General features: G+C 40.0%; 1 protein-coding gene across 1 annotated transcript in view; it reads right to left on the reverse strand.

Moving 5' to 3' along the window:
* GOLIM4 (golgi integral membrane protein 4) overlaps positions 1 to 17,848 on the reverse strand; it is an 83,466-nt gene extending 65,618 nt beyond the window's left edge. The window contains exon 1 of the mRNA XM_007446427.1: positions 17,662 to 17,848. Coding sequence (XP_007446489.1) covers positions 17,662 to 17,848 — 187 coding nt within the window. The remainder of the gene's footprint in view (positions 1 to 17,661) is intronic.
* Between the last annotated feature and the right edge of the window lie 273 nt (positions 17,849 to 18,121).

An 18,121-nucleotide genomic window follows, 5' to 3' on the forward strand; every position in this document is an offset into this window, starting at 1 on the left:
TGGCTTCTCTTGCTGCGGGGCCCAGGCTATAGGCACACGGGCTTCAGTAGTTGCAGTGCGTGGGCTCAGTAGTTGTGGCTTGCGGGCTCTAGAGTGCAGGCTCAGCAGTTGTGACGCACGGGCTTAGTTGCTCCACGGCATGTGGGATCGTCCTGGACCAGGGCTCGAACCCGTGTCCCCTGCACTGGCAGGTGGAATCTTAACCACTGCGCCACCAGGGAAGCCCTGGCATAATTTTTTCATTTAATTTTTTTAAAGAAAAAATCCCAGTGAATATATAATGGATATTTTTAAAAAGCCAAGCATTACTTGCATATTCATGAGAAGTCTACAAAAAAATTTAAATGTCCAAGCCTATCCATGGGTCCATGTTCTATATTGTTCTAGTTTTTTCTTAACCCACATAAATCAGTGTATTAAATTAAATCCTGTATTTGATCACATCTGCTTTTGCTGCTAAAGTCAGCATATTAAATGTTGAAATACTTCAGTGGAGAAGTTCTACTTATTCTATGTCACTGAAAGAGCAGTCAGAAAAATCCGAGAGAAAAGCCTTCAGCTTTAAAGGATACTTCAATTACGTTCTCTCTCTTAATAGCAGCACCTGTAAAATTATTATATCCCCCAAGAAAGCCTGTGGACAGCAGGTGCTTCAGAAAAAGTTTGTTGATTAAAAGAAAATATATACTCGTTGCCTTTTGTTTATAATTTATGCTACATGCCTTTTCATTATGAACTCATTCCTTTTGCCAAGAAAACTCAAATATGACGAAAATTATGTTAACCTTTTTAAGTCTACGTCAAATCACTGTAAAATAATTCTTCAAATGAAGGAAGTTTTCTTCTTTTATCTCACACTGTACCAATTTTGAAATTGACTATGGCACACAGGGTCATCACTCCTAATTTTTCACCCCTCACTACTGTAATTATATACTCACACCCTGCCACACAGGCAGTAGTGCCTAGCTGTGCGCAGAGTGTTCTTCCATGCCCCAATCCATCAATGTTGGCGTTGACCACGTGTCTTATCTGGTCAATGGGATAACAGAAATGACAGTGAGCCAGTTCCAAGCTTGTCTACGCCTAGATCCAGACAAATCAGTCCCAGGAAAGCCCAGTCCACAATGGTCAAATCACAAACAAACTACAGACCTGTGACCATGAATATGCTTGTTCTTTTAAGGAACTGAGATTTTGAAATTGTTACAAAACAAAAATATATCAATGCTCAGTATCTTTATATGGCTGCTCATGTAACATTAGTTGCATCAAACCACACCTCCTTGGATTACCTATCCTAATAATAGTAATTTTCTTTGACTATCTTCTATTCCAGAAAACAGAATCAGAAATCTTTTTAATAAAGGAATTTTTAAAGAAAAAGTTGTCATGGAAAGACATTCTATGAAGTCTAATTTTCAGAAATAAACTACGATATGCCAAATAAACTGTATTTTAACAAACTCAAGTTATAATTTTGTAACCTCAGATGTGTCTACAATTTACCAAGCAGTTCTCTAAGTGAACTGAAAGTAACCCATCTCCCTAACTATCTGAAATACTGCAGAACCGCTCATCTGGTTTTTTGAGCAGTTCCTGAATAGCTTCCCTTTAAAACCTCACAGGTGTGAACTAAGTAGTGTTAGGAGGAGGAACCAGTATAAATTAGTAAAAATCTTCAATTAAAGAAGAGTTTAGTAAGTACAGTTTTGTTAATTTTGAATACTAATACTTTTAGGGTCTGCCTGAATCACAAGATAGGAATCATCTGTTAATTCTGTGGCTAGGAGGATGTCTTTCCTTTTTATGCTAAGTGATTTAGAAATCTATTCTTTTAAAAAGTAGGATAGATTTTTGTTTACACAAATATTTTATTAATTTTTTTCTGTCATAATTTGTATGAAGACAAACTGTAGCCTAACACAATTCAATTAGGACAAGTTATAAAAGCAATGAGATTTTCATGAATCAATTCCAAGAACATCATTGCCTTTTTAGCCATTTATATATAATAAGGCAAAACTAATATACAGTGTGAAAACTGTATATTAATAATTTGCTGAGCATGAGTCACTACAAATAATTCCTATTTTCATTATTGTTCACTGAACCTAGCATCACAGAATATAAAAACAAGATTCTTACGGCTAGTTCAACCACCCACCAGATACTTGAGTTAACTCTGTAATATTGCTCCCAGATGCTCAGTTATCCTCTGGACCCTTCTTCCAGTGAGAGGCAGTGTTCCCAAACCAGGCGGATTGTGAACCTGTTTCAGTAAGTTAGCAAAAGGTGGTAATCAGGCCTATTGTAATTTCCACTTTTTAAATAAAATAATTACTTTAAAAATGACCCTTTTACACAACACAAATGGGAAAAGAATGTATCAAAAGAGCAAGAATGATGGTGAATAGAGAACAGACAAGTCAGTTCACATCTGGACGGACCCTTGGGCAGCTTATCCTTATCCTTGGCTGAGCAATGACACCAATACTTGCATTTTGAATGTTAGGTTTTAGTTTTTTCATTTTTGCTCATATTTTTACATTTGCACTGATAATAGTCCGGTGCATACAGACAGGATGCATAAGGATATTAAATTAGCACTCACTAGTAGAAGGGAAATAATAAAATAACAATTTTGCAAATGCACTCAAAATAGTCCTTAAGTTGCATTATCTTACTCAAAATAGTCATCAAGCACATCAAGAAGTCGTTAGCCCTTAAAAAAAAAAGAAGTCAAAAGGAACTAGAGCATTCATAGCAGCAGATCTATTACTCAAATGCTTATCAATAGTAGAATGGATAAACTGTGATAGACATATAAGATGGCACACTAAAAGAAGTGAACAATCTATAACAACATGTAATAGCTTGGATGAATCTCACAAACAATGTTAAGAAAAAGAAGTCAGGGGACCTCCCTGGTGGTGCAGTGATTAAGACTGCACGCTCCCAAGGCAGGGGACCCAGGTTCGATCCCTGGTCAGGGAACTAGATCCCACATGCATGCCGCAACTAAGAGTTTGCATGCCACAACTAAGGAGCCCACATGCTGCAACTAAGACCCGGCACAACCAAATAAATAAATAAAATAAATAAATATTTAAAGAAAAAGAAGTCAGGAACAAGATTATATATTGCTTGATTTCATTTATGTAAAGTAAAAAAACAGGCAAAATCAATTCACAGCAATTATCCTTAGGGGGTGGGGGACAGTTAGTGACTAAAAGGGGCTCAAGGAAACTTCCGGGGTGCTGGTATTGTTATGTGTTTTGATCAGGTTGCTGATTATACAAAGGTGTTTGTGAAAATTCATCAAACTGCCTTGCTTACAATTTGTACACTTTTATGTATGTATGTCACAATTTATATTAACTAAAATGTAAAAAAAGAAAGTAAATGTTAGACTTGATTGGGCTATTCACATGCCCGGTGTTTTATTTGTGAAGTGTTTGATTTCTTTCTTCTCATGTCAAATATAGGAACTCAATATATTAAGTCTAAAAGTAATTTTGTCTAGTTTTAGAGCTACAATATGTAACTAATTTTAGACTACATTTTAATATACATCTGTGTCGAAAATCAAATACAATGTTATTTTGAATGTGTTGAAAATTGTTTTCTTAGACAAATAATTCAGAGACAACTAAATGGTCAGCGTCACTTAAAATAAGAAAAATAATTTTAGTCTTTATATATCATGAATATTAATTATATTATCTTTAAAATTACCTTTATTATACGATCATTGATAATACAGAAAGCTAAATTTTCATTTACATAAAATCATTTCTGTATCATGTGCCATGCAAAAATGAGGAAAAATAAACTCCTATAGGGGTTTATGAGATTATCTGGTATAATGAAAAGGTTTTGAGAATTAGAAGGAAAGTTGGGCAAGAGTGTAGTAATAGAGAAAAAGAATGGTTAGAACCGTGGATATCTGCTGACAAATTCCAGACTTTCCACCAACAAGCTGTGTGAGCTCTGTCAGGTCAACACTGTCCAACAGAAATACACCGTGAACCACGCTTGTAACTTAGATTTCTAGCAGCCACATTTTAAAAGGTAGGAAGTACACGTGCACTGCAATACACCAATAAGATATAATGCGACCCAAGACTTCATCGAAATGTAGTGCCACCAAGGCAATAAAGTTGTGTTTAACAGAAAAATATTTCACAATGCTTTGGCTAAAAATTTTAAGTTTAAATTAGTTAAAATATGAAATTCCAGGGCTTCCCTGGTGGCGCAGTGGTTGAGAGTCCTCTTGCCGATGCAGGGGACACGGGTTCGTGTCCCGGTCCGGGAAGATCCCACATGCCGCGGAGCGGCTGGGCCCGTGAGCCATGGCCGCTGAGCCTGCGTGTCCGGAGCCTGTGCTCCGCAACGGGAGAGGCCACAACAGGGAGGGGCCCGCGGACCACCAAAAAAAAAAAAAAAAAAAAAATGAAATTCCATTCCTCAGTCACACACTAACTGCACTTTAAGCGCTTCTGCCACACAGGACCAGTGGCTACCACACTGGACAGCACAGTTGTCAAGTCATTCGATCTCTCTGAGGTTCACTTTCTTCATTGATAAACTAAAGGAGGTATTCGAGAGGAAGAATTCCCAGTGGAAATGTCTGCCAACCGAAGCCCACATGCCCCACTCAAAACACAAGCCACGCAAGAATGCAGCGCAGTGTCGAGGGATCCTATGACTTTTCAGACAAAGTTGGAAATCCGGATGCTCACATAAAATATCTTTCTTTTTCCATGTAGACAACTACCGTGAAATTTTTCCGAGCACTGTGTGGGCCAAACCAAAACATATCCATATGCTTGCTCTTTGCAACCTGGGTTCTACAAAGCTTCTTTCCTGTTTTTCCAATCTGTGATTTATTTAGGAGTGATTTGGCTTCTACATCTGGAAACTAAAAAACACAGCTGGAGAATCAGTTGAGTGGTGAGCTTCAAAGCCCCCCTGTGAAGTCAAGGTGAAGCTACAGAGCCTGTGGTGAAAGTTAGCAGCATGCCGGTGTGGGCCCGTGCCATGTGTACACCCCAGGTTGCGGAGGAGTCTGAGAAAGAATCATCTGAAGGTTAGGGACAGCCCAAGCCCCTAATTTTGGATCAAGGACAATGTGCCGGAGAGAGATGGAAAGGGCGGTGAAGCCAAGTTCACCACACTGACTATCACTCTTATTACCCTGGGATCCAATCCTGTGGAGCCTGCCTCCATCCTTCAGGGCACGAGACACAGAGAGGGACACGGTGAACATGCTGGTGACAGTAGAAAGCTGCAGAGGTGAAGCAGCAAGTGGTAGCGTGAGCAGCCAGCAGCACCTTCAGAGGACACGGAGATGGGAAGTGGTGGGGGATGGCAGTGGACCCCAAGGAGGCCAGTTCTCAAGTCCAGCTGCATCACCATCTGGGAATATTCTTAACTCTGAGGAGGCAAAGTAAAAAACTCTGTTTTGGAATAGGTGCTGTCAAAACCTCCTTTTAGGTCCAGGGTGAGGGAGCCTTGGAAACTGAGGATTAGTAAGAGTCCTGAGTTAGGATTCAAGCAATTTGAGCATTAATCCCAAGTGTGTCACTGTCTTGCTGTGTGACTTCTGTTTCCCCAAATTCAAAATGGTAATAATATTGCATATTGCTTTACTCAACATCACAGGTTTTCAGGACCAAATGATATCATGAATACAAAGCAATTTGAAAAGCATAAATGCCTTATGTGATAGCAAGGCATTTTTATTTATTATTTACTAAGCAATTACTAGTGGATTCTAGGAGTGCAATTTATTAGATGTCATTTAAATCTCTAATCAGGATTCTTACATTTGAGGGAGGTGGAGTGGGTTTGGGCTTTAGAGGAATAGCAGTCAGCACTGATGACTCCATTACAAACCTGGCCGCTTTCTAGAGGGTTCATGGCGTGGAACCAGGGGAGGTCAAATTCCAAGATGGACTTTAAAAAACCTCAGAAGGGGGAATGTGCCCGAAAGCATGGGTTCTTAACCTTTTTCAGGTCACTGATGCTTTGAGGATCTGATAAAAGCTATAGCGTCTGTCTTGGAAAAAGACACTTATACAAAATTGACATAAATTTTCAGAAAATTCATAGACCCCACAGATCCCAAATTGAAAATGCCACCCTCAGGGAAGAGAGGGTCACAAACAAGACACACGACGTGGTCTTAGACTGAGCAGTTGCCAGGTAGGAGGCAGTTTTGAGAACAGCTGGAGGCCTGAAATAAAAACAAAGCAGTCTTTCTTTAAAGGCTCAGTCTCTGCTCAAAGTATTGCTACCGTGGGACCCTCAGATGAACACTTCTCGGGGGCTAAAAAAGGGGTCTCACATGTATTCACAAATACCATCATTCTAGCTAACTGGGTTAGAAGCTACTGCTTCCTTGGGCAGTTTCAACAGAAAAGAGCTTCTGCTAGCTTAATCCATATGGACCCTGACCAACCCAGGGAGGAAAAGGTAAATGAGACAAAGACAATATGCAGCCTGTTAAGTGTCCCTAAGAACCACACTGCACATGTTAGAACTATACTGTAGAACACGTAGGGAATTTTCCCATTTTGGTTTTTGGGACAGATAACAGAGACCACATGTCCCAAGGGACTTACAATCACTGAGAGTATCACCAAGAGAAGACCCCAGCAACCTAGCCTAACAGAGAGGATCACGTCAGCAATCTGGCACCCACATAGATAGCAGGAGAGCAGGAAGACAGTCACTGATTTCCTAGAAATTCAACAGCAACTTCTCACTGACACAAACAGAACTCTCCCTGATTTGTGAATCAAGTATGGCCTCAAACATTTTGACAAAATATTCTCTACCCACTTCCCGATCTAATCTCTTACAGAAATATGTTTAGGAAAGTACAATGGAAGTCAAATGGAAAACAGAAATATTCATCTCATGTATCTCTAATTATTAAAGTATGTTTGGAAGAGTGAGGCCATACTGTGAATTTGAAATTACAATTGTTCATAAAGCATTTAATGACTTTTTCATAATATGCTCATATGCTCTATTTTTTATAGACATCACAAAAGAATACCTCATGTATTGCAATATTTAAAACCTGACTTCCAAAATAGGGATGAATGAACAAGTTGAAATTACTAGTCATGCAATGAATGCTCTTTCTTTAAATCAAGATATTTATCTTTCTAAGACCAGCTGAACTCCATTAAGAAATATATCTTCTGATTATCAAATAATGAGGTCTTCACCAAGGACTGCAGGCTATATTAAGTCAGAAGGAACGTTCAGAAGCAAATGAAAATACTATATGAACAAACACACTGCACTGCATTCCCATCTACTTGCCAAAGAAATACAGTCACTTGTAGGAGTAGGAAATTTTCTCAAATTGTCAATGGATTTTGAAACTTCCCAAGGACAGGATGGCTTCCACTTTGGGATTTCCCCTAACAGCCTCCTAGTTAGCCTCCTAGTTAGGTTTATACTTCAGAGAGATACCTGGAAATCTCTTTTAATTTTAATTCTTCCAGGTCAGATGGTTTAAACAGCAGATAATTTCCCTCTGTAGTTCCATGACTTCAAATGCCACTTCTCACTAATATATGTCAAAATAAATGGTAAATCACATTTTAATATATAGTAGAACATTTTTACGAAAGTATTATGTTGGATATTCCAAGAATATAATTTAGAACAGTGCCTGGCACATAGCAAGTACTCGAAGAAAGCCAACAATGACAATGTCATTCTCACCTTGTGGGAGGCAGCTACTAAGATGGCCCCAGGTGATCCTTACTTTCTGTTATTCTTGCCCTTGAGCACAGGCTGGACTTGGTGATTAGATTCTAATGAACAGAATATGGTAGAAAGTGATAAGTTATCACCTTCAAGATTAGGTTATTAAAATACTTTCACTTTCATCTTGGGTTCATACACTCTCTCTAGCTTTCTCTTGGATCTCTTGCCCTGAGGGAAGCCAGTATTATGTTTTAAGTTCCAGGTTGGAATCATGGGCCTTCAGAAAGGCCTGGATGAGTGAGATTGGAATTGGATCTTCTGAGGCCTGCCAACAACCACATCAGTGAATTCTGAAGCAGATCCTTCAGTCCCAGTCAAATTTTGAGATGACTACAACCCTGATCAGCAGTTTGACTGCAACATCGTGAGACAGAGATCTTCAGAGAATCAACCAGCTAAGTCGATTCCTTTCCAGCAAAAACTGTGAGATAATATTTGTCATTCTAAGCCGATTCAGTTTGGGGGTAGTTTGCTATGCAACAGGATAACTAATCCAGATTTTAGAAGTGGGGTGCTGCCATGACAAAAACCTAAAAGGTGGTAGAGGCTTTGGAACCATTTAGTGGGCCTAAGAAGAGGGCCAGTGACAGTGTAAAGTGCCTTGGACACATTGTTCACAGAATTTTGGACTTTGAAGAGATTTCTATTAAGGGCATGAATGAAGGTGAGGAAAATCTTATTGGAGACTAGAAATTACACAGTGGCAAAAGGTTTAACAATACGACACCTATGTGTAGTTATGTGACCTGCAGACCCATGCATTTATATGAGACGTTTACAAAGTGCCAAATGAACTGGGTGATTTAGTTAAGGAGCTTTCCCAGCAAAGTACTGAAGATGCTACCTTGTTCCTTCTTGCTGTTTATAGCAAACTGTGAGAATATAAATCAGGGGAGGGACTACCAAACAAAAAAGGAGGCAGGACCTGAAGGTTTTGAAAATCCTCAGTCTCTCTAGACAGCAAACAATGCTAAAGTTAAGAAACAGTTTCCAAGCAAAGATCACTTCTAGGGAACTGTCTGAGAAAACATGGTCTAAAATCAGATCAACGGTGCAGCTTCTGAAATCCTTTTGGTAAGCCCTGGGAAACGTGGCATCTCTGAGTACTATTCAGTCAGACCACAGGATCTCCTACAACTTTAAGGGTGTGACTCACAGATACTCTCAACAGGCCTTTGGTAAGTTAAAGGGCATTGTCTCTCCCTTGCCTCTGCAGAAACTCAAAGTAGAGAAGGAATCATCTCCAAGATGGGTGTGGTTTTTTGGTCTAACAGAGTAAACCTCAACAAGTTTCACAGGAGACCCACAAAAATTTTGAGAGGATTTTACCAGCAGATACACTGCCAGTTTGGACTGGAAGGAATGGAGATGGTCCTAAATGAAAAAAGGCCATAGATCCCCCAAATTCTACAGGCAGGAAGCAGACAAAAAACTCAGCTGCCAACACACGCTACCTTTCATGAAAAAAGGAAGGATGACTCAGTAGTCCATAGGGTAGAATCAAGAACCATGGAGAATTATTCCCAGGCCTGGACCTAGCTGAGGAACATTTGCCTAACTGGATTTCAGAATTTTCATGGACCAACAACTCCTACACACCTTGCACTTTCCGCTGTTTTGAATAAGAATATGTAGGTATCGTATGCCTGCCCCACTATTGTATGTTGCTTATATGTTGAGGTTTAGTTTCACAGATCTACCAATGAAGAGGAACTATACTTGAGAAGTTATACTTGAGGAACTATATCCAAGGAGCCATACCCACATCTGGATAAAACTCAGATGACTTCTGGATTTTGAGCTGATACTCACCTATCTAGTAAAGAGGATATATTTTTCATCTTCTAATAAAAGTGATGTTTGACATCAGTACTATTTAACATGTTTTACAGAATCAAACCTTTAAAAAGGATATAAAGTCCTTTTAAAAATTACCTCTAAATGTTTGTTAATAGGTTGAGAGATTATTGCAGTAGGAAGCATAGTTACAATATTAAATCTCACTAACATAAAACTTGATAAACTGTTCTACACTAACCAAACTAATCAAGCAATTTATCAGCTGCCCAATATTAATCTACATTTAGAATACTTATTTTATAGTATCATAGCTATTGTCTAGAGCATACAAGCAACGTCAAAGTTCTCTTACATACCTTGATTTGTAGAATTTTTTTTTTACAAAAATTCCACTTAAAGAAGGGCTTTAAATGAGAGGTGAAATGGGAAATAGAATGTTTGACTCTCCTAAAATGATTATATATTTTTCTTAAGTTCACTTATTCTCAAAGGAAAGGACATGGTGTCATTCAAATGTTCTAAAATGCCTCATCCTTCAGAATGACAGCACATCTTTCACTTTTCTATTCACTACGTATCATATTGTGACATTTTATATGTGAAAAATAGCTAAAGCAATATTTTTTTAAATGTCATACTATTATAACAAGCAATTTATTTCATGCCCATGTCCCTCCAGGCTGTGAGCCTTATTAGCGTAGGGCAATGTCTGGCATGTCCTCTGGAAAAGCACCCACAGGCCAATAAAAACAAAGAACACAAGTGTGCCATTCAGAAATACACAGCATTGTTTAAAAATAGCAACACCCATGCTGCTCAGACCAAGAGGAGGGTGCTGCCAGTCTGCAGACGCAGCCAAGCGCAGTGAGGAGTGCTCCACTGTTCTGGAAATCAGCGTATGCAGGCTCTGGGCTTAGCTTGAGACGTATGCTAAGTGATTCATCCTCTTCAGGATTGTTTTCTTAACTGTAAAATTCAGTGTCTGTATCACCAAGTGATGCGTTCTTGAACGTCAGACATGCAGGTACTCATAACATGAGTTCTTATTTTATACATGCAAAACCTGTATAGGTACAACGGGTGGCCAAATGCTCACTTTTTACCCTAACATAAACTTCTAAAAAGGAAACTTTAAACTACTACTTTGTAAATGAAAAATCTGACTTACCGTGCCATTAATGGGTAGTAACCATAAAATTTAAATACAATAAAACAACAAAACAATTATTAAAGTCTAGCTGTTAGGCTTTTGGCTGCCTGAAGTCAGCTCTCTGAAAACAAATGAGCAACTATATCTAGGAGAGAGGCTCTAGTATCAAACTGAGAGTTTCTCCTTGACTTGTCAAGAAAACACTGAAAGGGAATTCAAAAGGGCAGAAGTTTCTCATGTGATTTGATGTTATTTTATGCAGCATCTGCAGATCACCTAAAATCAACTCCAGTATCAACTAAAATCACCTTTTTCAACAGCGCCAAATGTCCTACACTCTGGAAATGCTGCATCAAATAATCACACCTGTTACTTCTGATTCTAAATTTTATCTTGAATCCTCACATGACCCACCTAACCCACTTTCTCAAAACCTTTAATATTGTCACAGAGACACTAAAATAATTTTTAGGGCAATGGAGTACTGTGGAAAGAACACAGGCTAGGAAATCACATTGGGGTTCCAAGTGTAGATTCATTAGACTCGACCTTGACACTGGCAACTTAATTTACCCCTCTGAGCCACAGACTACGCCTTCACACCAAAGTGCTCAGTTAGGGTTAAGTGAGAAAATGCATGTAAGTGCTTAAGCGCAGCACCTGAATGTGGCAGACACTCAATAAATGTTATGTATTTAACATAATTTAATTCTTTCAAGGAAATTTTCAAATTTCTATCAAAATAAATGTTTCAAATAAGAGTGGCTCAAGAGAAAAAATACAGTTGGCCATTTTTATTTTACAGTAAAGTTATACATATTTCACTTCCAAACAAATCTACAAAACCCATAAACCACTGACTGGCAAAAGTAGCAAAAACATTTTGTCCTCAGTGATAAAATAAGAACACTTATTTGTCAAAATGAAAAACAGCAACTCTTAGCTGCTACCATGCAAAGCGTTCTCAAGTCCTTTCTTACCAAAAAAGGGTCAACATGGTAGAAAAGACAGAGTGAGTGTCTTTAATCAAGTAAAAGTTTCAGCCAAGGTGGGAATATGGCTCTGAAAAGAGCCACATTTAGACCACAGATAATGACTCTATTACCTACTAGATGTAATACACGGTGGGCAAAATAAAAAGTAGCCCAATATTAATCCTGCAACAGCAGTCCTGGTTACCTAGTAAATGTCACAGTGATGCACTCTGGGATTTGTGCTAGTCACATTAGATGTATTATTTCTAGTGCATGCAAGTGTGCAAAAGAGACATTGAACTAGGAGGCAAACTAGGAAGAAAGCCAACTAGGAAGAAAGCCAACTAGGAAGAAAGCGAAGTTCAGAGGGGTTACCTGCCTGCTCAAGGTCACTCCATTGGTAAACACCAGAGTTGCATTCTAACAGTATCTGATGCCAAACCCACTCCCCCGCTTCACTAGTCCCTGTTTCTTTCTTTTTAGGACATGCAGATGTGGGCAAGAATCATCCCCAATGCTTTGAAATGTCATAAACTGATGTTAGTCCCCTTCTCTCTCTCTCACGTCTTCTAGTTTCTCTCAAATCATTTGCATTTTGGTCCTCCCGGCTTCAGTCGTCATTCTCAAACTCCAATTCACTCATTCCTTAAGTCTCTAAAACCTGGTCTCCTGTCCCAGCTCTTGGTAAGGCAGGAGGGAATTTTAAAAGGTCAAGGTAAGTTTTCCAATCTACTTGGATGTAGTGAACTGTATAACATGCATGGGTCTTCTACCTCAGACTTAAACAAAAGGCTCAAAGACACTGAGCACTTCTCTTCCCTGGTGAACCAATATTGGCGAGTTCCAATTTACAAGGATGACTAAGGCAGGTACAATGTGTGGAGTCACAAATATTCATGCATGTCACATATATTTAACAGAATGTTTAACTGAGTCATATTTTCAAAAGTTATCTAGAAGCTTTTATCTTTTATTCAGAAAATAAATCTTAAGGCAGGGCTTTACATAAAGAGTTTTTATACATGTTCCATTTTTAAAATAGAACAGAATTAAACAAAAACAGCTTGATAAATTTCACCTTTTAACTGCACGATGTATGTACTTCAGTGAAAATGTCCATTTAATAGACAACATCTAATTGATGTTTGTATGTCCTAACTTTGCACTTGAAAACGAGTATCCCTACTACACATTGCCTATACCCGTGGGGCTAAATTACTGAGGTCTGTGAACCACTCTGTTGTACAGGAAGTTCCCCAGTATTCCAAAATGCAAGTATCACCCTTCTAAGCACTATACACCCGCTAACACTACTGATCCTATGACAAACTATTATAAACACCATTATCCTGATTATTACATATGATGAAAGCAAATCACGGAGATGTTAAGTAACCCAAGATCACCCAGCTGGTAAAAAAAAAAAAATATATATATATATATATATATATATATGGCAAGACATCAAATCCAACATCTCTGACTCCTCAGCCCACATCCACTACATTTCACTGCTCACCATATAGAAGCACATTCATTGGCAGAGAGCCAATGAATATATAGGTATAGACCTATATATTTATTGATCACCTACTACAGTATATGCCAAGCACTTAGCACTGGAGATGAAAGAATTTTTTAAAAGCCTGGTCCTGAGCTGAAGGAGAACTTTTTTTTTTTTTTTTTAAAGTAAATTCAGGGTAAGTTGAAAACAAAGAAGAAACCAGATACAATATGTTTTCACACTCAGGCAAATGGGCCATTCTATGTCTCAGGGGAACATAATGCAAAGGACAACTAACTTGAATAACCATGTCAGCCTTAGAAGCACCAAACGTGTTTGTTTTAAATAACTGTAATACACTTATCTGGAATAGGAGCATAGAAGACATCATATGAACCTTTTTTTTTTTTTTTTTTTGCAGTATGCGGGCCTGTCACTGTTGTGGCCTCTCCCGTTGCAGAGCACAGGCTCCGGATGCGCAGGCTCAGCGGCCATGGCTCACGGGCCCAGCCGCTCCGTGGCACGTGGGATCTTCCCGGACCGGGGCACGAACCCGCGTCCCCTGCATCGGCAGGCGGACTCTCAACCACTGCACCACCAGGGAAGCCCTATGAACCTTTTCTTGATGGTTTCTGGTCATCACTGGGAAGACCAAGAGCACTGCAATAATGTAATACAATGTTTTAAGAATGAGGGACTGTTTGCCCCCCCCAAAATTTAAATAGTTACATCCCTCTCCCAGATCTTATTGCACAAGGTTACTGCCTACCTCTGGCAATCACACCCTCTCCTAATCTAACATGATATAAAGAGAGTTAATTAGTAAGCAAACTTGAATTCTAAATTTAAATTGTCAGGGAGGGTCCCTTATTCAGAGTAAAGTACTTGGATTTATTCCAGTCTGCCTATTTTCTTTGATGTTCATTTAGGTACAACAAAAAAGGAGTTAATTATAAAAACAAATTCTGCCAATTTCAAAATTTTACCCGTGGCAACCCTGGGAAGAGAAAATGATCAAATATCTCAAACAGGGACTGCTAATGATAACAACAGCTAATGTTGAATGAGTGGTACCTACTATGTGCTAGGTATGTGCTAGGAGCTTCACAGGTATTAATTATTTTATCCTCACAATATTTTATAAAATAGGTCACTCTAATCTCCATTATATAAATAAGAAAAATGAGGCCCAAGATCACGCAAGAAGTTGCAGGGCTAGAATTTGAATCACATGCTTGGGGTAAAAGAAAAAAGCCTCAAATGTCTTTGCAGCCAAGCCAGCGAAGTAAATGTGCGAATCAGCTCAGTCTTAAGATTACAGAGCTATGGTTCTCGACCTCAGCTGCACATTGCATTCACCTGGGGAGATTGCCAGGTGGGTTCCACCCCACAGATTGAGACTTAATTGGACTGGGAGTTGCCCCCAGGTAATTCTAATGGGCAGTCAAAGCTGAGAACCACTGTTTATAGACACAGAAAATGGAGCATGGCCCCAAAAGCACTTTTGCTTTTTTTGTTTTGTTTTGTTTTGTTTTTGGCTGCTTGGCAAGGAACATGGGATCTTAGTTTCCTGACCAGGGATCTAACCCGCACCCCCTGCAGTGGAAGCTCCAAGACTTAACCACTGGATTGCCAGGGAAGTCCCAAAAGCAGTTTTTTAAAAAAAATTTTAAGTTAACTAAACACTGTGCTGGTCAAAGGTTGTTACTACTGCCACCAGAGGTAACCTCTGCCCCAATCCTCAATATAATTAAGGAACACTATAGATGGAAGATAGAGAGGCTGGCAGACACAGACATTTGTTTTTAGTGGACGGAGCACTGCCAAAGTCTGGAACTTTTCCCATGTAACCCCTGCCATTTCCTATTTATGGAACTGTTCTACTCCAAAATACACTTGGAGTTAGACATAACCTACTTTCAGAGTAATGTCTGGTGTCAACCCATTATTAAACTGAAGATGACCTAAATATGTTCATTTAACAAATGTATACCTTCAGATTACATGGCCAAATTACTTAACGTTTTTCAAGAGGCATTTTTTAAAAAAAGAAGGCCACTCATAATTAACTCTGATTTTAATCCAAGCCAGGTCAAGAGATCTCACATAACTAAACAAGTCTTAAGAATGGAGAGTTTAATGTCCTAAAAACAAATCTATATGTGTACATAGCACTGCTGAGTAAAATGTCATTTGTCATTGGAAAAGGGAAGCAAAACCTGCGTACCATCAGAAAATCTTCATTAAATGGCCTGCAGATGTGATATCCAAAATAAATGCTACAGAACAGAATTGTGAAAAAATAAGAATTGTAAAAAAAAAAAAAAAAAAAAAAAAAAAAAATAAGAAACTGTAGCCTGCTTGGGAAATAATTCTTCACACATAATCATATTGCAACTGTGCAGCACCACAATTCAAGAGCAAATGGCAAAACACTAAATTAAGAAATGGACTGTAAGGCCACCCGTTCAAACTAGCTACAACATTTTTTTTCATCTCCTGCAGCAAAGCAAATGTTGTGTATTTTACTGGTTTTGTATTACCACTTACCACCCCTCTCCCCCACTATCACCACCAAAAGAAGGCAAATAAAAGGGGAAAAAAAAACTGAGATGGATTTTCTAAATGGAATACTGCAAATAAAGGCCATGACTCAGAAATCAGGGCCTCCTCAGTCAATGAGTTCCAGCACTGGGAGTTTAGGCAAATGTGCTACTTGAGCAAAATATTTCATTGTTGTTACTTGGTTTTTTTCAAAAAGCAGACAAGGAAGTGAAGTCTGAGAAAGCAGACAAAAGTGCTTGGAACTAGTTTTCTCATCACAGTTAAAATTTGTTTGTTGACTGAATAAATATATACATTGACCCCCTCCTGAGTGTCAGGCACTGTGCAGTGCTGAGGATGTACTGGTGAATGTGACAGCACCTGCTCTCATGAGTCTCCTGAACTAAGAGAACAAGGCACCAACTTTGCATAATCCACCATATACACCCTTCCAGTCACGTGTGTGAAAATCCAGTCCTGCCATTGTACTACTGAATGGCAAGTTTTTCCCTTGGTCTAACTGCCGCTGGTGTCTTCTAAGTAAACAAGTAAATAAATAAATATCCATATTTTGCATACCAACAGTAACTCATGGGTAAATTTCAACAAGTTCTAAAGAAAAACATTTTTAAAGTAAGACTGAATCAAAACAGATTTTCCTTTTGAACAAAGCCCAGCTCACGTATTTTCATTGCCTGTGGCTATACAGCTTCAGTAAGCTAAAAATACTTCGTTTCTAAGTTGGGAAAAGCAAATAAGACCAAGAATCAGAAAACATTCACAACAGCTAAAGCAATGAAAAGGTATCTGTTTTATATTTGTATAAATATACAATGACAGAAACTATCCATGCAGCTTGTATCTTCCTAGAAATATGAAATAAGCTATATTTGCATGATCAGCAAGGACTGTCAACATTTCACTACTCAGAGCCTTTTATTATTATTACTTTTTTTGGTGGGGAGAGGACTGCATAAGTGTTGAAAACTAACCACAAGTATAAGAAAAAGCTTTCAAAAAATATGTAAAGGATGACTCTGCTCTTAACAAGGCCACATGGTGCTTACTTTGCAGTCATGCATCATTTATGTTCCTGAAATTTACATTAAATGGGATTCTAAAATAGAAGGATAGGAGCTTTCCGTCTTTCTGCAGGTATTGCTCACGTAGTATTTGCTGTGTCTGGCAAAGTGAAAAACCAGGTTTCTCCTCTTGCACCTCTCCGGAACAAACTGAAAGTTACTCAGTTTAGTAAAGCTTTTTTTTTTCTTTTTCCAAAAACATACCTGCAGGATGGTGAACAGTAGCGTGCACTTTTCCAACACATCCAACATCTCTAAAGTCACACTACTGAGTTAACAGAGATAAGCAACTAGCAGGTCTAGGCTCCATTCGACTGGGCCATTAGCTTGGACCACCAGGTCATGGCTTAATTTCCCTTGAAGAAACAGCAGTTTGAGAAATCTCGGCCAAACTCCCCATTTCTTAGGCTACTGACAACGTCAACTGGAAAGCAAATGCCTAGAAACCAGGAAACCATGCCCCTCCGGATGGGCTGGCAGGAGCGGAGGCAGGGATCCTGGTTTGTCTGCCCGGGTTGCAGCTGGGCCTTTGACAAGGGCTGGGGTAAAAGACTCAGTGTGTACCCGCCCATCCATCGCCCAGTGGAACCTGGGCTGGCGCTGCCAATTTCAAATGTAACCACCGGAGGAAGCGGGAGGATGCGGATGTGTCATCTCTGACACTCCGGGGTCCGGCGGGGCTTGCCTCTGATGTCCCTGAAGGTCAGAGGTGGTGCCCGCGGTGCCAACAGCTCATCAAAACCACTTTTCCAGTCGGGGCGGGAGGCGCGGGGCAAAGTTGGCCACCGGCCGCGCGCGTCCCGTTAACCGTACCTTGTAACTGGGCGGAAAGGGACTCCTGGTGCTGCTGGTACTTGAGTGCCACCGCTTCGGCTTTCCGCAGCTGTGTCTGCAGCTCGTAGTAGAGCATCGCGCCATAGAGAAAGCCGAACACCACGGTCAGCAGCAGCAGCGTCTGGAAGATCCGCTTCTGCTTTCGGGAGCACATCCCGTTTCCCATAGTCCCGTCGGGACCCCGCGCCGCGGCCGTCCTCGCCACCGCCGTCCCTTCCTCCCCTCGGCCCGAGCGGGCGCCTCAGCAGCGGCCGCCGCAGGAGGTGGCCGGACGCAGCATGAGGAGGAGACGCGAGACACAAAAGCTGGGCCGGAGGGGAAGTGGCGCCCACTCAGCCTCCGCGCGCCGCGGGGCGTGCAGCCATCGACGCCGCCTGGGCAGCCGCCGCCGCCAAACTTTGGCGAGGCTGACTCTCCGTGAGTGCCTGGGCCCGGGAGG

This window comes from Lipotes vexillifer, unplaced genomic scaffold (assembly GCF_000442215.2).
Source record: "Lipotes vexillifer unplaced genomic scaffold, Lipotes_vexillifer_v1.1 scaffold763, whole genome shotgun sequence".
In the NCBI taxonomy this organism is placed as follows: Eukaryota; Metazoa; Chordata; class Mammalia; order Artiodactyla; family Lipotidae; genus Lipotes; species Lipotes vexillifer.